This window comes from Bidens hawaiensis, unplaced genomic scaffold (assembly GCF_021521415.1).
Source record: "Bidens hawaiensis isolate Kalapana, Puna unplaced genomic scaffold, B.hawaiensis_p1.1 tig00049776_1, whole genome shotgun sequence".
Taxonomy (NCBI): domain Eukaryota; kingdom Viridiplantae; phylum Streptophyta; class Magnoliopsida; order Asterales; family Asteraceae; genus Bidens; species Bidens hawaiensis.
The window spans coordinates 14,224-29,978 of record NW_027506121.1 but is presented as its reverse complement, the minus strand read 5'-3'; the positions used below and the strand labels follow the sequence as shown (position 1 = coordinate 29,978).

The 15,755-nt window shown below is 33.7% G+C and overlaps 2 protein-coding genes across 2 annotated transcripts; one reads left to right on the top strand and one right to left on the bottom strand.

Annotated features, from left to right (window-relative positions):
- Positions 1 to 1,035: 1,035 nt before the first annotated feature.
- Positions 1,036 to 1,434, top strand: LOC143616777 (16.9 kDa class I heat shock protein 3-like). The gene has a single exon (XM_077089511.1). It carries the CDS (start codon positions 1,036 to 1,038, stop codon positions 1,432 to 1,434), a length of 399 nt encoding a protein of 132 aa, XP_076945626.1.
- Positions 1,435 to 11,844: 10,410 nt separating this feature from the next.
- Positions 11,845 to 13,893, bottom strand: LOC143616776 (dof zinc finger protein DOF3.6-like). Its single transcript, XM_077089509.1, has 2 exons — positions 13,210 to 13,893; positions 11,845 to 13,030 (listed from the first exon to the last, which is right to left on the bottom strand). The coding sequence occupies exons 1-2, from the start codon at positions 13,261 to 13,263 to the stop codon at positions 12,044 to 12,046; spliced, it is 1,041 nt and encodes a 346-aa protein (XP_076945624.1). The 5' UTR covers positions 13,264 to 13,893; the 3' UTR covers positions 11,845 to 12,043.
- Between the last annotated feature and the right edge of the window lie 1,862 nt (positions 13,894 to 15,755).

Sequence of the window (15,755 nt, the reverse complement as noted above, 5' to 3'; positions counted from 1 at the left end):
ACCTAGGCTTCCTCTCTCCTCTAAAAATACTTCCTCGTAACCATAAACCTATTTGGTATCTTAAAATTTAGACAAATCATATGTAAACAAATACTTTTGTTAGGGAATATGAAGAACAAATTTAGATGTAGTGTATAGTGGGTTAAAGGAGTGAAACCTTCAACCCGAATTAACCGAAAATCCGAAATTGGTTATTGGCTTTTATTATGAACCGAACCAAACCAAAAATCCACAACAAACTGATCGCATGAACCGAACCAAACCAAAAGTCGACAACAAACTGATCGCATAAACCAAACTAATTAACCAAAAACCGATTGGTTAGTAAAATAGATCAACCGATGTCTTCAGTTTACACAAATAACAAAAACCAAATCATCGCTTTGATTTCTCGTTAGCTAGGATTTTGATTCTTGAAAGCGAGTTAAGTGGCTGCCTCCAAGAGAAGAAATGGCACCAATCGATTCAATAGAAGGCATTAAGCTTGGTACAACGGAATACCCCTGACCCGCGGTCAATTGCCATGTATTTAGCTATTGAGCCTCAAAGTTTATGTTTTTATGTGTAAGAACATGGCAAGCTAAGTGAAGTCATTCAGAACTGGCAAGCACCCGGAAGCACTAGACCAATAAGCTAGATCCCGGAAATCTTGTACTCAGAGTCACGGATAAAGTGGACTACCCAGCGCCTTTGATACTTGGTGGATGACCTTTCTAGTGGCTTTTTCCCGTCCCTTTTGGGACCATTCACCCTTTTCCCAACCAAGCTTGCAAGGTTTCAAGCTCCTATTACACTATTTACAACATATCTAACTTTGAAAAATATAATAATAAGGGTTCACGAGGTTTCTAGTCATGAAAAAAGAAAGATATGTATATATAATAACATCATGTACAGATGTCCTCACTCTTGAAATTGCCAGAACCCTCTTTTATCACCTACAAATACAACAATCAACCTCCATTAATCTCCACAACTCTAAACACTTTCTTATAACACAATCAATCATTAGCAATATCGATCTTTGCCAAAACAATGTCAATCATTTCAAGCTTCTTAAGGGATCCCTTAGACGGTTTCTTTACCTCCGAGGAATCATATTATCCAACTAGAGTTGACTGGAAGGAGACCCCGGAGTCCCACATATTCAAAGCCGATTTACCGGGTTTGAAAAAGGAGGAGGTGAAGGTGGAGGTTGAAGAAAATAGGGTTTTACAGATCAGTGGAGAGAGAAGCCGAGAGAAAGAAGACAAGGATGACAAGTGGCGCCGTGTGGAGAGGAGTTTTGGTAAGTTTGTGAGGAGGTTCAGGTTGCCGGAGAATGCGAAGGTGGATGAAGTCAAGGCTTCGATGGAGAATGGGGTTTTGACGGTGACGGTGCCGAAGCAGGAGGTCAAGAAGCCTGAGGTGAAAGCCATTGAGATCTCTGGTTAAACCTTAAGTATATGTATAATTATGTATTGAATAATGAAGAATGTGTGTGCGTGTGTGCATGGGAGTGAAAATAGTGTGTGAAATGTGATTTGAATCTATATGTTTGCAACTTTTTTTTGGTCTTGTTTGTCATGAAATGAAAGTAAATTGGATTTTTACTATCCAAACTAATTGTTACATGGTAAATAATACTTTTAACTTTCACTTTCGATGTTAACGACATTTCACCCAAACAGAGAGGTAACTAATTGTTACGCGGTACATTTTCATTAATTTGAATTGTTCTTTACAACGAAAGTATGGATAATTAATTATCTACCAATAAGTGATAATTTAGGTTATTGGTCATATTCTCATTGTGGATAATTATCATCCAATGAGTTATAATTTAGGTTATAAAAATTCAGTTTGCTTTATTTATATAAATGCAAAAATGAAATTAAAACAAAACTATGTAAAATTCAAGAAAATCGAATTTACATCATGGATAGTGGGCCTGGTGGGAATTTAGGTTCAGTGGTTGGGCCAAACACCAAACACTGGGCGTTTGCCGGCTTATAAGTAGAGGTGTACAAAAAAACCGGTTTGGGTTTAAAACAGGTTTCACCCAAACCGGTTCCCAACCCGACCCAAACCGCCTGTTTCAGGACCGGTTCCTCTTAAGATCTACCAAACTGGTTTTAAAACCGAACCGGTCTGAGAAAAACCGGTTTAAAACCGGCTAAAACTGGTTAAAATCGGTTAAAAACCGGTTAAACCGGTTTATAAACCGAACCGAACCGAACCGAGGTGACCAGGTCGGCCTATCTTGTGTCTAAACCGGTTTATAAACCGAACCGGTTTGAGTCAAACCAGTTTTGACCAGCCGTTTACCAAACCGGTTCGGTTTGGGTTTAAAACCCGTTTTGTACACCTCTACTTATAAGTTATAACCCCACAATGAAAATTCAAAAGTCAGGTACTTGAGTAGTTAGATTCATTTTAAAGTTTATTATAAAAATATGGTTAACCGTTAACTTTAGTAGCAAACTAGTGAATGTATCCGCGCATTGCATAGAGAGCATTGATACACATTAGCCTATGCGTCGTGTTGGGGAAGCTGATAAAACATAAAGTTAAAAGAGTTTGTCTGTGTGTTACGGTGGCTGAGTTTTAATAAAATTTATATCAAAACGCAAGTAGAAATAAAGTTGTCTTTGTAAAAAACGAAGTTGCCGTGAAGAAACAAGAATATATTATAATTGGCAAATGTGTTTTCATCGTGCATTGCATGAGCTAAGTATTGAATTAAATTTATATTGAGGTATATGTAGAAACATTGTCGTTTGTTTTCAAATTTAGAGTAGCATGACATTGCAAATTAAAAAAAAAAACTGAAAATATATAATAGTTGAACTAGATCGGTTTCGAACGAAGTAACATTGCTTTGCGAAAAAAAATTAAAAAATATGTGAAAAAAATAATTATAAAAATAAAACAAAGTATTAAAATCAATCATACAAATGAACCGAATTACTAATTTTGAAAATGATTTGTGTAGTGGTATAGAGAGGTTGTAAGTGTCCATTTAGTTCAATGCAAAGCCTTGCACAAGTGTAAAGAAGTGGTTTATTCCATTTGCTATTCATGAACATCAGGAATTGTTGTGAGTTAACTACTATTTAATTTTTAATATATATAATGTCTCCTAAAGGTAAAATTGGTGTAGATGATTCTCATTACTTGAGGATCCACTCGTGTTAATAGCCATAACTCCCGATAGGATATCCAACAAAATATTGATCAGATTTTGATTGATTGGGTTAACATCTTAAATGACTTTGTTGTGTCAACATTAACATGTCTAACCACTTTAATTAACCATTCGTGTTTGAGTTCTATCAACTCGTCAACCAAATTTTAAAACAAGAAAGATAGCATACATTGATTTATCTATTCTTATTTTTATATATTCTAATATTTTTGTTTCACTTTTAAAATTCTCATGTTTATCTTATTTTCATGTTTATCTTTTGTATTTGTTTAGTATAAGTAGAGTTTATTTTGTTTAGTTTAGTACTTTTTTATAATAATATAATATACATTGAAAGCTTTAAGCATCATGATATTATCATGTTGATTCATAATTTGATTGTGATTATTCTTTTGATTAAGTCATTTGAATACGCTCTCATGTGTGTATCATTAAATAGCCTTGCTCGAGCCCAATTTGATTTTCTTTTCTTCGACAATATAACTAGGTCAAAGGACAATACCTTTCATATGGGGGTATGGGGTAGCGCCCCAAGTAGGTGAAGCCAAGCATGTAAACGATTCATTTAGACAACTAAATGAATTATATATTAAAATTAAATGATTCAATTATATGCATTTACGGAAGAAAAAGAAAACTTTTGAAGTACCTATGTATGAATCATATTAGTTTCTTTTAAAATTTTAATTTGAAAAATATACACACCTATTGATGTCTATACTTATTTTAGCGAATTTTTAAAATTAGAATATGTGCTCTTAAAAAATAATAAAAAAAGAATCATGAAGGACCTTTATATTTTATGCGACACAAAAGACGAAATTACTACTATATATATTTTATAACTTTGGTGTTGCAACTCGTAAGGACCCTATTGAGTTACTTTGCGGCACCTTAGCAGTGGAAAAGTTTTTTTGTTTTTTTTTTAATTTTTGTTTTGATTTTTTTGTTATTGTTTTGTTTTAGTTCCAGTACCGTAATGAAAACCAACCCAATGTCGATTTTTTTTACTTTCGGTACTGTAAAGAACGTGACGGAATCCGTTCGAATTTGCATAGATTGATCATCTTAACGCCCGGGATCAATAACGGTCGGGTTTTACCAACGCTTCAATTTTGTTGATCAACGCTGTCTCATTGGTCCACCTTAATTTTTATAACTTTTGTTTTTATTTTTTGTTTTTGTACCGACACAAAAACGCGCGTTACCAAAACCGACTGAATTTGCATTGACTTATCGCCTCAATGCTTAGGTTTTACCACCGCCCGAGTTTTACCAACTTGGCCCGACGCAACGCGCCGGGTAGAAAACTAGTTAGTATAAATTGTATATGCAAACATCCTTTCCTTTTCTTTCTAGCTTTGTGTTCCTAGGACTCCGTAGGAATGCTTTTATTAATCAGAGAACTTGACAATATTCATTTTCTATAGGCTTTAAAAAGTTACAAAGTATCACTTTTGTGATTTGTTAAATCTCGTCTTCTTTCTTTTTCGTTTGCAAATTTGATTTAATAGATTCCTATTTTCGGTTTGATATTACTTAATAAATAATAGATTATAAGTGATTGTAGATCTATACACATCTTAATTATTTATAAAATGGGGATGATTATTTATGACGTTAACAATGTGTGACACAATGACCCATTATGTATCTATAACATCATGGAAAGCATGTGCGAGGTTAACATCAAGAATTACCAAAAAGTTGCAACTACTGAATACATTTTGAACCGATTTGGAGTTGAAAATTTGAAATTTGTTAACTTGAAAACTAAACATTAGACTTAATGAAAACCTTTGCTATCATGTTGATGAGTGACCCATTCGAATAACTAATATCTAGATAAGTAGGAACTGAGAAAAGAGTAAATAATCATGACCAAAAATATTTAAAAACATCACTAAATGTTTTTAATAAATTAATTTAATTGTTATATTTAGTCTGTGACCCATTGACTATCTGATAATAACATTTCTCCTTCTAAGTCCTGTTAAATGTTTGTTATTACATATATATCTAACTAGCTTGAGACCCGTGTACTACACGGGTAATTGATAAAAACAACATTTAATTATTAAGCGAAATACGAAATACAAAAAACAATAAACTTGTCATGCATGTTAAGAGACAACCGTTGTACAATAGTGTTTAAAACAATCTAGATATTTATTCAGTTATTTCAATCCTTCAAAATAGTATTTTATAGTTACTAATTAACAAATAAATTGTAATGAAGGATTTCAGAGATTTAGTTGGTTTTAAATTGTGAGGTTAACGTGGGAGTGACAGGTGGCAAAACATTATAGCTTTTTATTAGAGTGTATAGTTTTAGAAGTTTGGTAACATGTATATTGATGTTGTTCCGTTTGATTAAAGAGAATCGTTCAACTCATTAGGTTTTTCTCATATATCATGCATTTTCATCATTGTATCTCTTTATTATCTCATCTTCAACATTTTCATCCTGTTCTAAATCACTAAAGTGCTGTTTGTTTTTTAAGACAAAAACTGTCTGCAATTTGATTTAATCTGATTTCATGTCTGCAACTGTATATGTGGTCTTAAAGTCTGAAATCTGAAAATATAATACTGTTTGTTTTATAAACTGGATATCGTCTGCATGAGCTGAAAATTAGTTGCATATCATACATATCACAGTATATAGAATTTATTTAACGTCTATAAATTGCTAAAATAATTGGTGGTGGTGTACGAACTGTGGGTGGTGGTGGTGGCCGACGGTGGGTGGTGGTGGTGATAGACGGTGGTGGCGGACGGTGGGTGGTGGTGATGGACGGTTGTGGTGGGTGGTGGACGGTGGTGGTGGCCGGCGACAGGGTGGTGGTGGTGGTGGATGGTGGTGGTGGTGGGCGGTGGGTGGTGGTGGACGGTGACGGTAGGTGGTGGCGGACGGTAGGTGGTGTTGGTGGAAGGTGGTAGTGGTGGCGGGTGGTGGGTGGTGGTGGTGGACGATGATGGTGGTGGCACACGGTGGGTGGTGGTGGTGTTGGACATTGGATGCTGATAGGATGTGAAGAAGTTGAATAACAGTTTATTTTTTAAGACCATAAAAGCATTTTTCAGATCGTTTTCTTTTAAAAAACAAACAGTCTTCAGAAACTTATGTCTGTTCGCCCGTAGACGTAAGCCCCTTGCAGACCTTTTAAGTAAAAACAAACAGAACCTAAGAGTCAATCCGTGATGTCTTTACCCAAACATACATTATACACTACAACATGCATTTTATGCTAAAGCTACAAAATTTCGAATGCATAATCTTCAATTTGTAAGTTTTTAAAGATATAAATAAAAACATAACTGAAGTCGCAGTGACAACCTGGTTACCTAGATTGTCACATTAGTTTAACCGTGTGGTATTTTATCAAGTTAGAAATCCATTTCGTGGTTTATTATCAAGTTGCGTTACCTGGATTTGAAGACATGGTAGTTTCTTATAGTTTATTTACCACTCTATTACTAATTATTCATGTTTAATCCACACATCCATAATTTTCTAAAAAAAGATATCTGGTCAACATATTTAATATCCAAGGGTAAATGCATAAACAATAACCAATCACTATGTCTGCTCAATTTGGCGATTCTGATCTTAATTATGAATTCTTATACAGCAAAGATCCAAATTTGAAGGCTTTATTAATTATGGATGTGACACAAAGATAAAAGAACTTAAATAAGCTAGCTACTTAAATAGCACAAAATATTCCATTTTAAAGATTATCATAGAAGGATTAAAGTTCAATTGTTTCATTTGATTAGGATAGGTTCACACTTCGCTCAATACATTGGTCTGTTTTGTGATCATCGCCTCCTGCTTTCCATAGGGGTTGGTCCTTGTTGTTTTTATATCATTAGGCCGTGTTCGGTTCTATTTTTGTTTGTTTTTTACTTTCTCTAGCTACCCGTTGGTTGTTGCTTTTTTTTTCTTTTTTTTTGTTACTATTATTATACACATACACAAAATATGTATGTAGTTTTTGCTATTAGTGAGCTAGTTTTTGCTATTAATGTAATTTCCTACAACAATTTTCGTTCATATATATTCTTTTACATCGAAATAGATAGTAAATGGAAGGCATAAAACTAAATATTTATTTTTATAAGGATAAACCAAGATGTTGAAAATGTATGGTCATTTTTAAATGATGATATATATATATAATGTAATTTCCTACAACAATTTTCGTTCATATATATTCTTTTACATCGAAATAGATAGTAAATGGAAGGCATAAAACTAAATATTTATTTTTATAAGGATAAACCAAGATGTTGAAAATGTATGGTCATTTTCAAATGGTGAGGGTTTAACTGTTTAAGTATTATTATGGACAAATTGATGTACATTTAGAGTTAGATTCAAGGATACGTGAGTTTTCACACATATGTTTTATTTTTGTGTAGCAACTTTTTTTTTTGTGTATACACGTACTTAATTAAGGTTTTTTTATAAAGCTGGTCAAAGGCATACATTTTTAAACTGTATACATAAATATTCGAATATTTTATGCCTATATACATATAATTTAACAAGATAAATAAACCTTGAAATAAATTAAAGTAAATATTTATCAGCAAATAGTGATGTTTTTTAGTATGAATGAATTTAATTAAAAGTAGGGAAAAGTGTTAAAAAAGCTGATTCGAATCTTTGTCCCTAACAAACTAAAGCAGTCTATATGGGTTCCATATGTACTATGTGAATCACTACACAGAAAACAAGATACAGCAGAGAGGATCATTTTTTTCTCACAATTTCCAGAAATTCTTACATGATCCAGATAAACGTCGAATTAGTACACCATCCACGTTTTTAGACACCAATATCATCAGTGACGAGACTTGTACGAAAACACGGGTGACCAGACTCAATACGTATGAAAGTTTTCATAAACACAAGGGTTAGACTCAAAATTTTCGAACGAAAACTTATAAATTTATGCTACTGATGGGAAAAAAAGGGGGGCGCGAGGCCACCCCTGGCCATAAATAAGCCTTGCCACTGAAGACCATCAAATTATGCATACTTCAATTAATTCCTAGACATATGGTCCTCGCATGAACCATATGACCCATATTAGCGAAAGACCACATAGTTTTTTATTGACATAGAGTACGTATGTTAACCTTAAAATGCTTGTCGAGTAAGATTTCACTTACTATGCATCCCAGATAAGGTTTTCCTTAATATGTGTGCTTTAGCTGTAGCAGAAGGTTTTCCCTAATGTCGGTTTGTTATAAAATATATATGTGAGACCTTCTTTAGCACGGGCTAAGGAGTTGTTAAAGCAGATTGTGAAAGAGAAGTAGCATTAGAGAGCTTGTACGACTCGCGAGAGTGGTAGATACGGCTGGAGCAAGATTAATTTGTGCAGCCAACGAAGACCGACCTTTCTCCACTATCAGATGTTAGAGGAATCAGATCACGAGGCCTTGGGTTTCATTTCCTACTAATTTGTACCTTTTGATTTTTTTCACGCATTTATGTTCTTTTTGTTCTCTTTGGAATTTGGTTGTAAACATTATACATGTATTTAAAAAAGCATCTTGTTAAGTTGAACTCCTTAGATGTCTTTTGTCACTAAACTTTGAGGAATATAACGGTGGTTGCAGTGCTGTGTAACTCGTCTCGTAGGTGTTAGGCCTTGTTTTATATTATTAATTAGTCTTTTGTATTGTACGCACTTTATTAGACTTGTCTTTTGTATTATGTTATAATGGGCCCAAGGCCACTTGTACATAAAGCCCATTAGGCAATATCAATGAACATATCTCATGTCATACTTCCCTATAAATAGGAAGCATGTACATGAGACACTTAAGCTTTTGTCAAAATACAACTCTTATCCATCTAACTTGTTCTCTCAAGCTATAAAAGCCGAAAATAAACAAACACACAAACAAGATCCGAGATCTAGGTAACTTGGTGAGATATTCCGCTAAACACCGAGTAGATTGATCCAAGAATCGTTGTTAGATCCACCATATCGGGACCTACAGTAGGTTTGAAGATCTGGAAAAGAAGGAGTTGAGGGCGTAAAGCATTTGCGACTTTATTTCTATAAAAACAACTGAGAGAGAAATTGAAGAGAATGTTAATCATAAGTGTTTGTATGTTATTCAGTCACTCATTAATCTTAGATAAATAAATTAAACTAATAAGATTTGGAATTTAAATGTAAATAATTATCTAAACTACGGTAAAAACTCAAGTAAATATATAAATATACGTAATACTAAAGATAAATACATAACCTACGTATCTATCTTGTTATTATATAGAAAAAATTGCACAATTAAGTGACAACTACAAACTTTTTTTAATAAACCATAAATAAATTCAAATTTTGCATTCATTTTAAATTATATTGTGCATAAAAATAACATACACACTAGCTAGTAGAATGTATATTACAATATCTTATTCCTATAACTTTCAATTGAACCAAACAAGCCCATGATTTTTGGCCACCTTTGATTGCTTTATTTCTGTTTGGAATGGTTGAAGGGGTAGAAAGAGCTAGCCTAGGGTTCCATGGGTTGGGCATGTAAAGCTTTAATGGAGGGTGTTGGTCCTTTCAATAAAGCAATATTATCCTTGCCAGATTCCTTTCCTTTCTTTTTAGATTACAAACTAACAATCACACACTTGTTTTCTTTCTTCCATTTTCAAGCAATCATCCTTCATTTCACTTTTGTTTTTTCTTGTAATTATCACTCCAAGATTTCCTCTCAAACTATGTACTCCTTTACTTTTTCACTGAGTGGAGAGAGAGAGAGAGAGAGAGAGATGTGAGCACACCAAATAAATTCTTTTTGATTCAAAATATATATCCTTTTCTCAGCTAGAAGTCAAGTGTAAAACAGTTGCATGATTTTGAGTGGATTCTTGATGTTTTCTTATATTAACATTTGCATTAGATTCAATGTGTTTTCTTTTGCTGCACCAGTCTCTTTCTTATTATTGCATTATCATTACCTACTTATATATGTATATATTCGCCTTCCTACCCTTCCATGATGACAAATTCACAAATTGTTTTTCGGTAAGGTTCTTTTTACCATTTTTATATTTTCCTTATATGATTCTATTCGGTGATAATGACATAATATGAATCTATATTATTTTCAAATTAACTTAATTACTCTTTTAACAAAAGTAACTAACACCTATGCCTTATGTAATTGAATTTGTAAAAGTGTGCCAATAATTCTCTTAATTGAACTAGTAAATGTACATTTTGATTCTCTCAATTTACATTTTTTCAAACTATAAGACTCGATCTACAAGTCATTGGAATATCAAAGGATTGAAAAACCTTTTACAAGCTCGACAACATAGTACGTGAAAGTAGATTGCTATGACTACTAGAAAGCTGGTAATCACTTATGCCATAATTCGTAGAAATGTGTGAAAACTGCCATTTCCGATACGTTTCTGATAAAAATCTGCCATACTATATATATATATATATATATATATATATATATATATATATATATATTATCCAATGGCGGATCTATGTGGGCGGCTAGGGGTGCCAGGATACTCCTCAACTTTCTTGTTAAAGTGCAATTTTATATGTTGTATACCCCAAACTTTAAGATCCACCATTTTCAATTTTTCATATAATAAAACCATTTCTTGATATACAAAAGGATTATTTGGGATACCCCTGAATTATTCTTCTAGATCCGTCAGTGGCATTATCTTCTCTATTTGTGTACCTAGATGAACAGCTTGGAAAGCTAAGGTTTCTGTGTTTCTTTATCTAAGGAAAAAAATTAATTAATTGTAGTAACAACAACGTAAAATGGTTCATATTGAAGCGTGTAATAGAAAGGAAAACATTACAGTTATGGACTTATGGTATTGGAAACAAGTGTTGCGTACACCTAATACCTTGTTAGTAAGAATCCTTATGCTTAAAACTATTAATTGAACACAAATTTTCGTTTTGTATACCATATACATGTAACAGAATGGAAAACAAGTACCCTATGTTTTAGGTGTGAATTTATGGATACTATGATGCTCTCATATCACTAGCTTGAATTAACAAGAGAAAATTAGCCCTGATCATGTATTCAATGTTTACATGTCATTATAAAGTTCATGGAGAGTTTGAGAGCACCAATAATAGCTTATCATAGATGAAGATATTGAAGGAAAAAAAATAAATTTATCACCAATAGTTTTCATTCTTAGAGAATTTCTTCTTCTTAATAGAAAATATTGATAATATAAGATTTCCATCACATATATATCATGAAGTTCCAGAAAAAATCTAGCTTTCATAATAATTTGTTCTTATTCAACCAATTCTTGAAGCCTATGAAAGATTGGAACATGCATATCACAAGATTTTGGTTATCTTCAATTGTTGTTGAACTGTGATATGGTACTTAATGCTACAAATAATTCTCAAGCCATGAGTCAGATAAAGAGAATATACTTAGCAAATAACACATGAATATTGGCAAAGTAGCACACACTTACATAGAAATTATAGGAACATTCCACATAGAAGTACAAGTAAACCCTCAAACCCATTAGTAAAATCAACTAACATGATCATAGCATATTGTAAAATTAAACTTAACATACAAAGTAAACCTACCATAATTAGCTCTCCTTCTTCAGCAATATAACATCATTCATGGATACGTGGAACCCTAATTACTTGACCTGGAGACAGTCATATATGCTACCTAGGGTTTGAATGATCCAAGTTTCAGTTCAGTGCCCCCTTTATAACAACTGCTACATGAAACTTTTAGCTGAATAATACTCGAATGCATCGTTAGATCAAAGAAAGAAACACAACCAAATTATAGAAAATGTGTAGTAGGAGTAGTAGAAGAAGTACTACTGACACCAGAAATTTCAGTCCATGCATTTCCCACCCATGGTTGTTGATTATTAGCTTCTGAAACACCAAGAAACTGTCTTGACAAACTTGAGCCTCGGTTATCTTCCATTTTCACGGGTGGATCGATTTGGATGTTATCGGTTCTAGTGTTTGGAACTTGCATGTCTCCTCTTACCATAGAAGATGATGGTGCTTCAGCTACAACGTCACTTGGATAGTGAAATAAATTATTAGGGTTATTGGGTACTTCAAATCCAGCTAAGAAAGGCAATCTCCAATTTTCAACCCCTCCAATTGATAAAATATTATTGAAATTATTCCCAGTTGAACTCCCACTTCCTAATTGAAAATTTCCCATTTCATTTTGAGGCTGAAATCCACCAAGATTTGCGCTAATATTGCCGCCAACACCTCCATATTGAGCCAAAGAGCTCATGAATGGTAAGTGAAGAGAGGGAGGATTAGAAAGTTGAGTACTTGCCATAGTATCAGTGCTACACCTTGAAGGACTATCACTAACGGATTTCGGCCCCGTTCGGCTAGGAGATTTTGAGCGTCGGCTTTTGTTACTCCTTTTGTTTTTCCTACAACCTCCCCCAACCGGGACATTTCTTAGAGCACCACCTAGAGTCCAATAACGCCTGCACGTCTTGCAAAAGTGTCGCGGTTGTGTGAGGCTATAGTTGTTGAAGTAGCAAAACTTTGTGTTGGTTGAATCACATCGCGGACAGTTTAATCCTGGCTCTGGCATAGGCAGCTTGGCCATCCTGGCTTGATCTACCATAGATCCTGGTCTGATAGACCCTTCCCCGCGTGTACCACCACCTCCTCCACCACCAGCTGGTTGTGGTGGAGGAGGTGGTGCTGGTGGTGGGAAGCTAGGGTTTTCGCCACCTCCAACACCACCAACACCAACGCTCAATTGTTGGCGGTTTGATTGTTGCAACTAAAACGAAAAAACAAGAAAACAAAAGAGAAATAAATAAGAAAGCTCACAAGAGGTACTACATGTACATGGTATATTCTTTTGAAGAGAATATGTATATATGAATGAGTATATACCATCTTTAATTTCCTGGACATATGCTTTTCCTTTTTCATTTAGAAGAAGATTAAAGATCATACCTGGAGATGCCAATTGTGGTGATCAAGATAGGTTGGAACAGATGAGAAAACCATGGTTTAATTAAATTGATCACTCTTTTTCTCTTTTAGAAAGTTTTCAAGGGTTTCAACTTTGATAGTTGGAATCAAAAACAAGAGAATAATATACAGAAAAGAGAGAGAGAGGAGGATAAAAAGATAAAGAAGATGATGCTGATGGGAAGGCAAAGATAAGGGAGAGGAGGCTTTTGTTTTGCTTAATATTTGTATTGTGATTTTTAATTTTGTAATTTGCATTTCTCTTTTTGTTTTCATTATAATAATTAGGGTTCTTGAAGTGAGTGGACGAAGTTTCTTAGCCTTTAAGCTTTCTTATAGTGACAATCTGGCACATTACTTCATGTTAGTGCTTGGGTAAAAAAGAGAACACTGACCCATCCCTTGATATACTCACATATATACCACACACACTGTCTGTATCTATATGTGCATGCATGAAAGAGATAAAAGACACGTCGGACTTACTTAGCATTTCCAACAACATTAAGTAAATACCCTCTTAAAGAAATCTGCTTTAGAATCTTAGATCACACACAGTGCATAACTTGTCACAACAGTATAAAAGGTGTGTGAATGTATAATGGGTTATAAAATAACACTTAACCTTAGTGAAAGTGAAGTTTTATAACCCTGGTGTTGTAACTTTCTCAATCATTATTCTCTGGATCATTTTGTGATTCACGTACATTATATAATTTTCTTTAAAATTGGTGTCGGAAAACAATCTATATATGTATCCGAAAACAATTTATATATGTATCGGAAGTCACAACAAAAAAATTTAATATGATATTTATACATATACGGTGTTATTAATACCGTAATTAAAATTATTAGAAGTGTTAAAAGCGTCATCAAAGTGTTAGAAAATTGCGAAAAAATGATGCGTTGGAACTGTGTCATAATTTACGTCAAAAATGTGTCACAAATGAATTTCCGACAAGGGTTTTTCCTGACATGCGCATTGCGTCGGATCATTGCTTGTTTTGTGACGCTTTTCCGATGCAGTTTTGTGTCACAAATCTATCAGTTTCTAATTGAGTAGTGGTTTTATAGTAGTGATCCCACTAAATCATCGACACACACATTTATATGTATCTGTGTATGAATGAACTATTCTATAGATCGAAAATGCATCCTCTAAGGACCATCCAGATTATTGTAAAACGTATTAAAGTCTAATACACAAAATTAACTCCTTTCAAACAAAAGATGCAATAGTAAAGTTTTGGGTTTTTGGGAGAGAGACTACGTATAACAATTCAAAAAATTTCTAAGTCAGGGCTTTATATATAAAAGACACTAGGTTTAAATATATAAAAAAGTGACCATTGTAGCATATTAATATTTAATTAGGCAAGAGCCTTTTAATAGGAGTTTTTAATTTAATTTCTACCCTTTAACAAACTTCCACATTTTTCAGCAAAACATTCTCTCTTTTCCTTTTTCTTTTTTCCTTTTCTTTCTTGATTACAACACAATCCCTTTTTCTCTCATTGATTGCAGGGACAAAGACCAACACATAAATTAGTTATAATAATCTTTGTTTCTATCGCCAGTTAATTTAATAAAAAAACACACACCTTATAAACTGCGCGTTGGACTTGAGCTTGGTTAGATTTAAAAGAACCTTAAAGGTACAATTTCATCAAGCTCAAGACAATTAATTAAGCGAATGTTAGTTTTTCATATTCAAACTAACCTAAGGAAACTAAGGTAAGTAACATGCAACTATATTTGATGAAATATATTGCTATAAGTATAACTAATAAAAGTTATTGGGAACTCTTTAGGGTTGCTACTGACGAGTAACGGTAGCATTAATGGTCATCGGTAGCTAGTAAGAGCATCACAACAGGCTCCTCATCTCTTCTGGATGATGTGTCAATGCGAAGGACTTAAGAGGTAGCAAACCTCTCCTTCTTGCGGACATTAAGTCCATGGACAAAGTCCTTAGATTTGGACGTAGAAGCAGACAGAGAGGTGGGCCACCCCTCTCGCATAAATACATACATATAAAAAATATTTTTTTTAATGAGGTTTGTTGTTGAAGAAAATTATGTGAGGCTGATATTGCGGTTTGTGGAATTTTGTTGTGGGTGCTCTAAGTGGTTCAGAGGAACTTGTGTGGTTGTTAGGAACTTTAATTTGTGCTCAAAAAGAATTAGTGTGTATGTGATCAGCATGAAAGTATTTGATGATGGTGTGTATTCATATTCGAACTAGCCTAACACAGCTTATTGAGCTAGTGAGTCGTCGTTGGTAAAACGCTGACTCAAAATCCTACTTTTCAAGTGAAAACTTGTAGACATTTTCATGGAATCAAATGCCACATTCGAAATCTTGGTATTAATCATTTTATTTTTTAGTGGAAGAATAAAATTGGTCCATAAATAAGATTACCTGGAATAAATTTTTTTTGTGAAGTAGGAGGATAATTGAACGCTTTAGAGTCAAAAGTCCTCAATTGTTCACTAGCCCCCACGAATTCAAACAGAAGAATATAA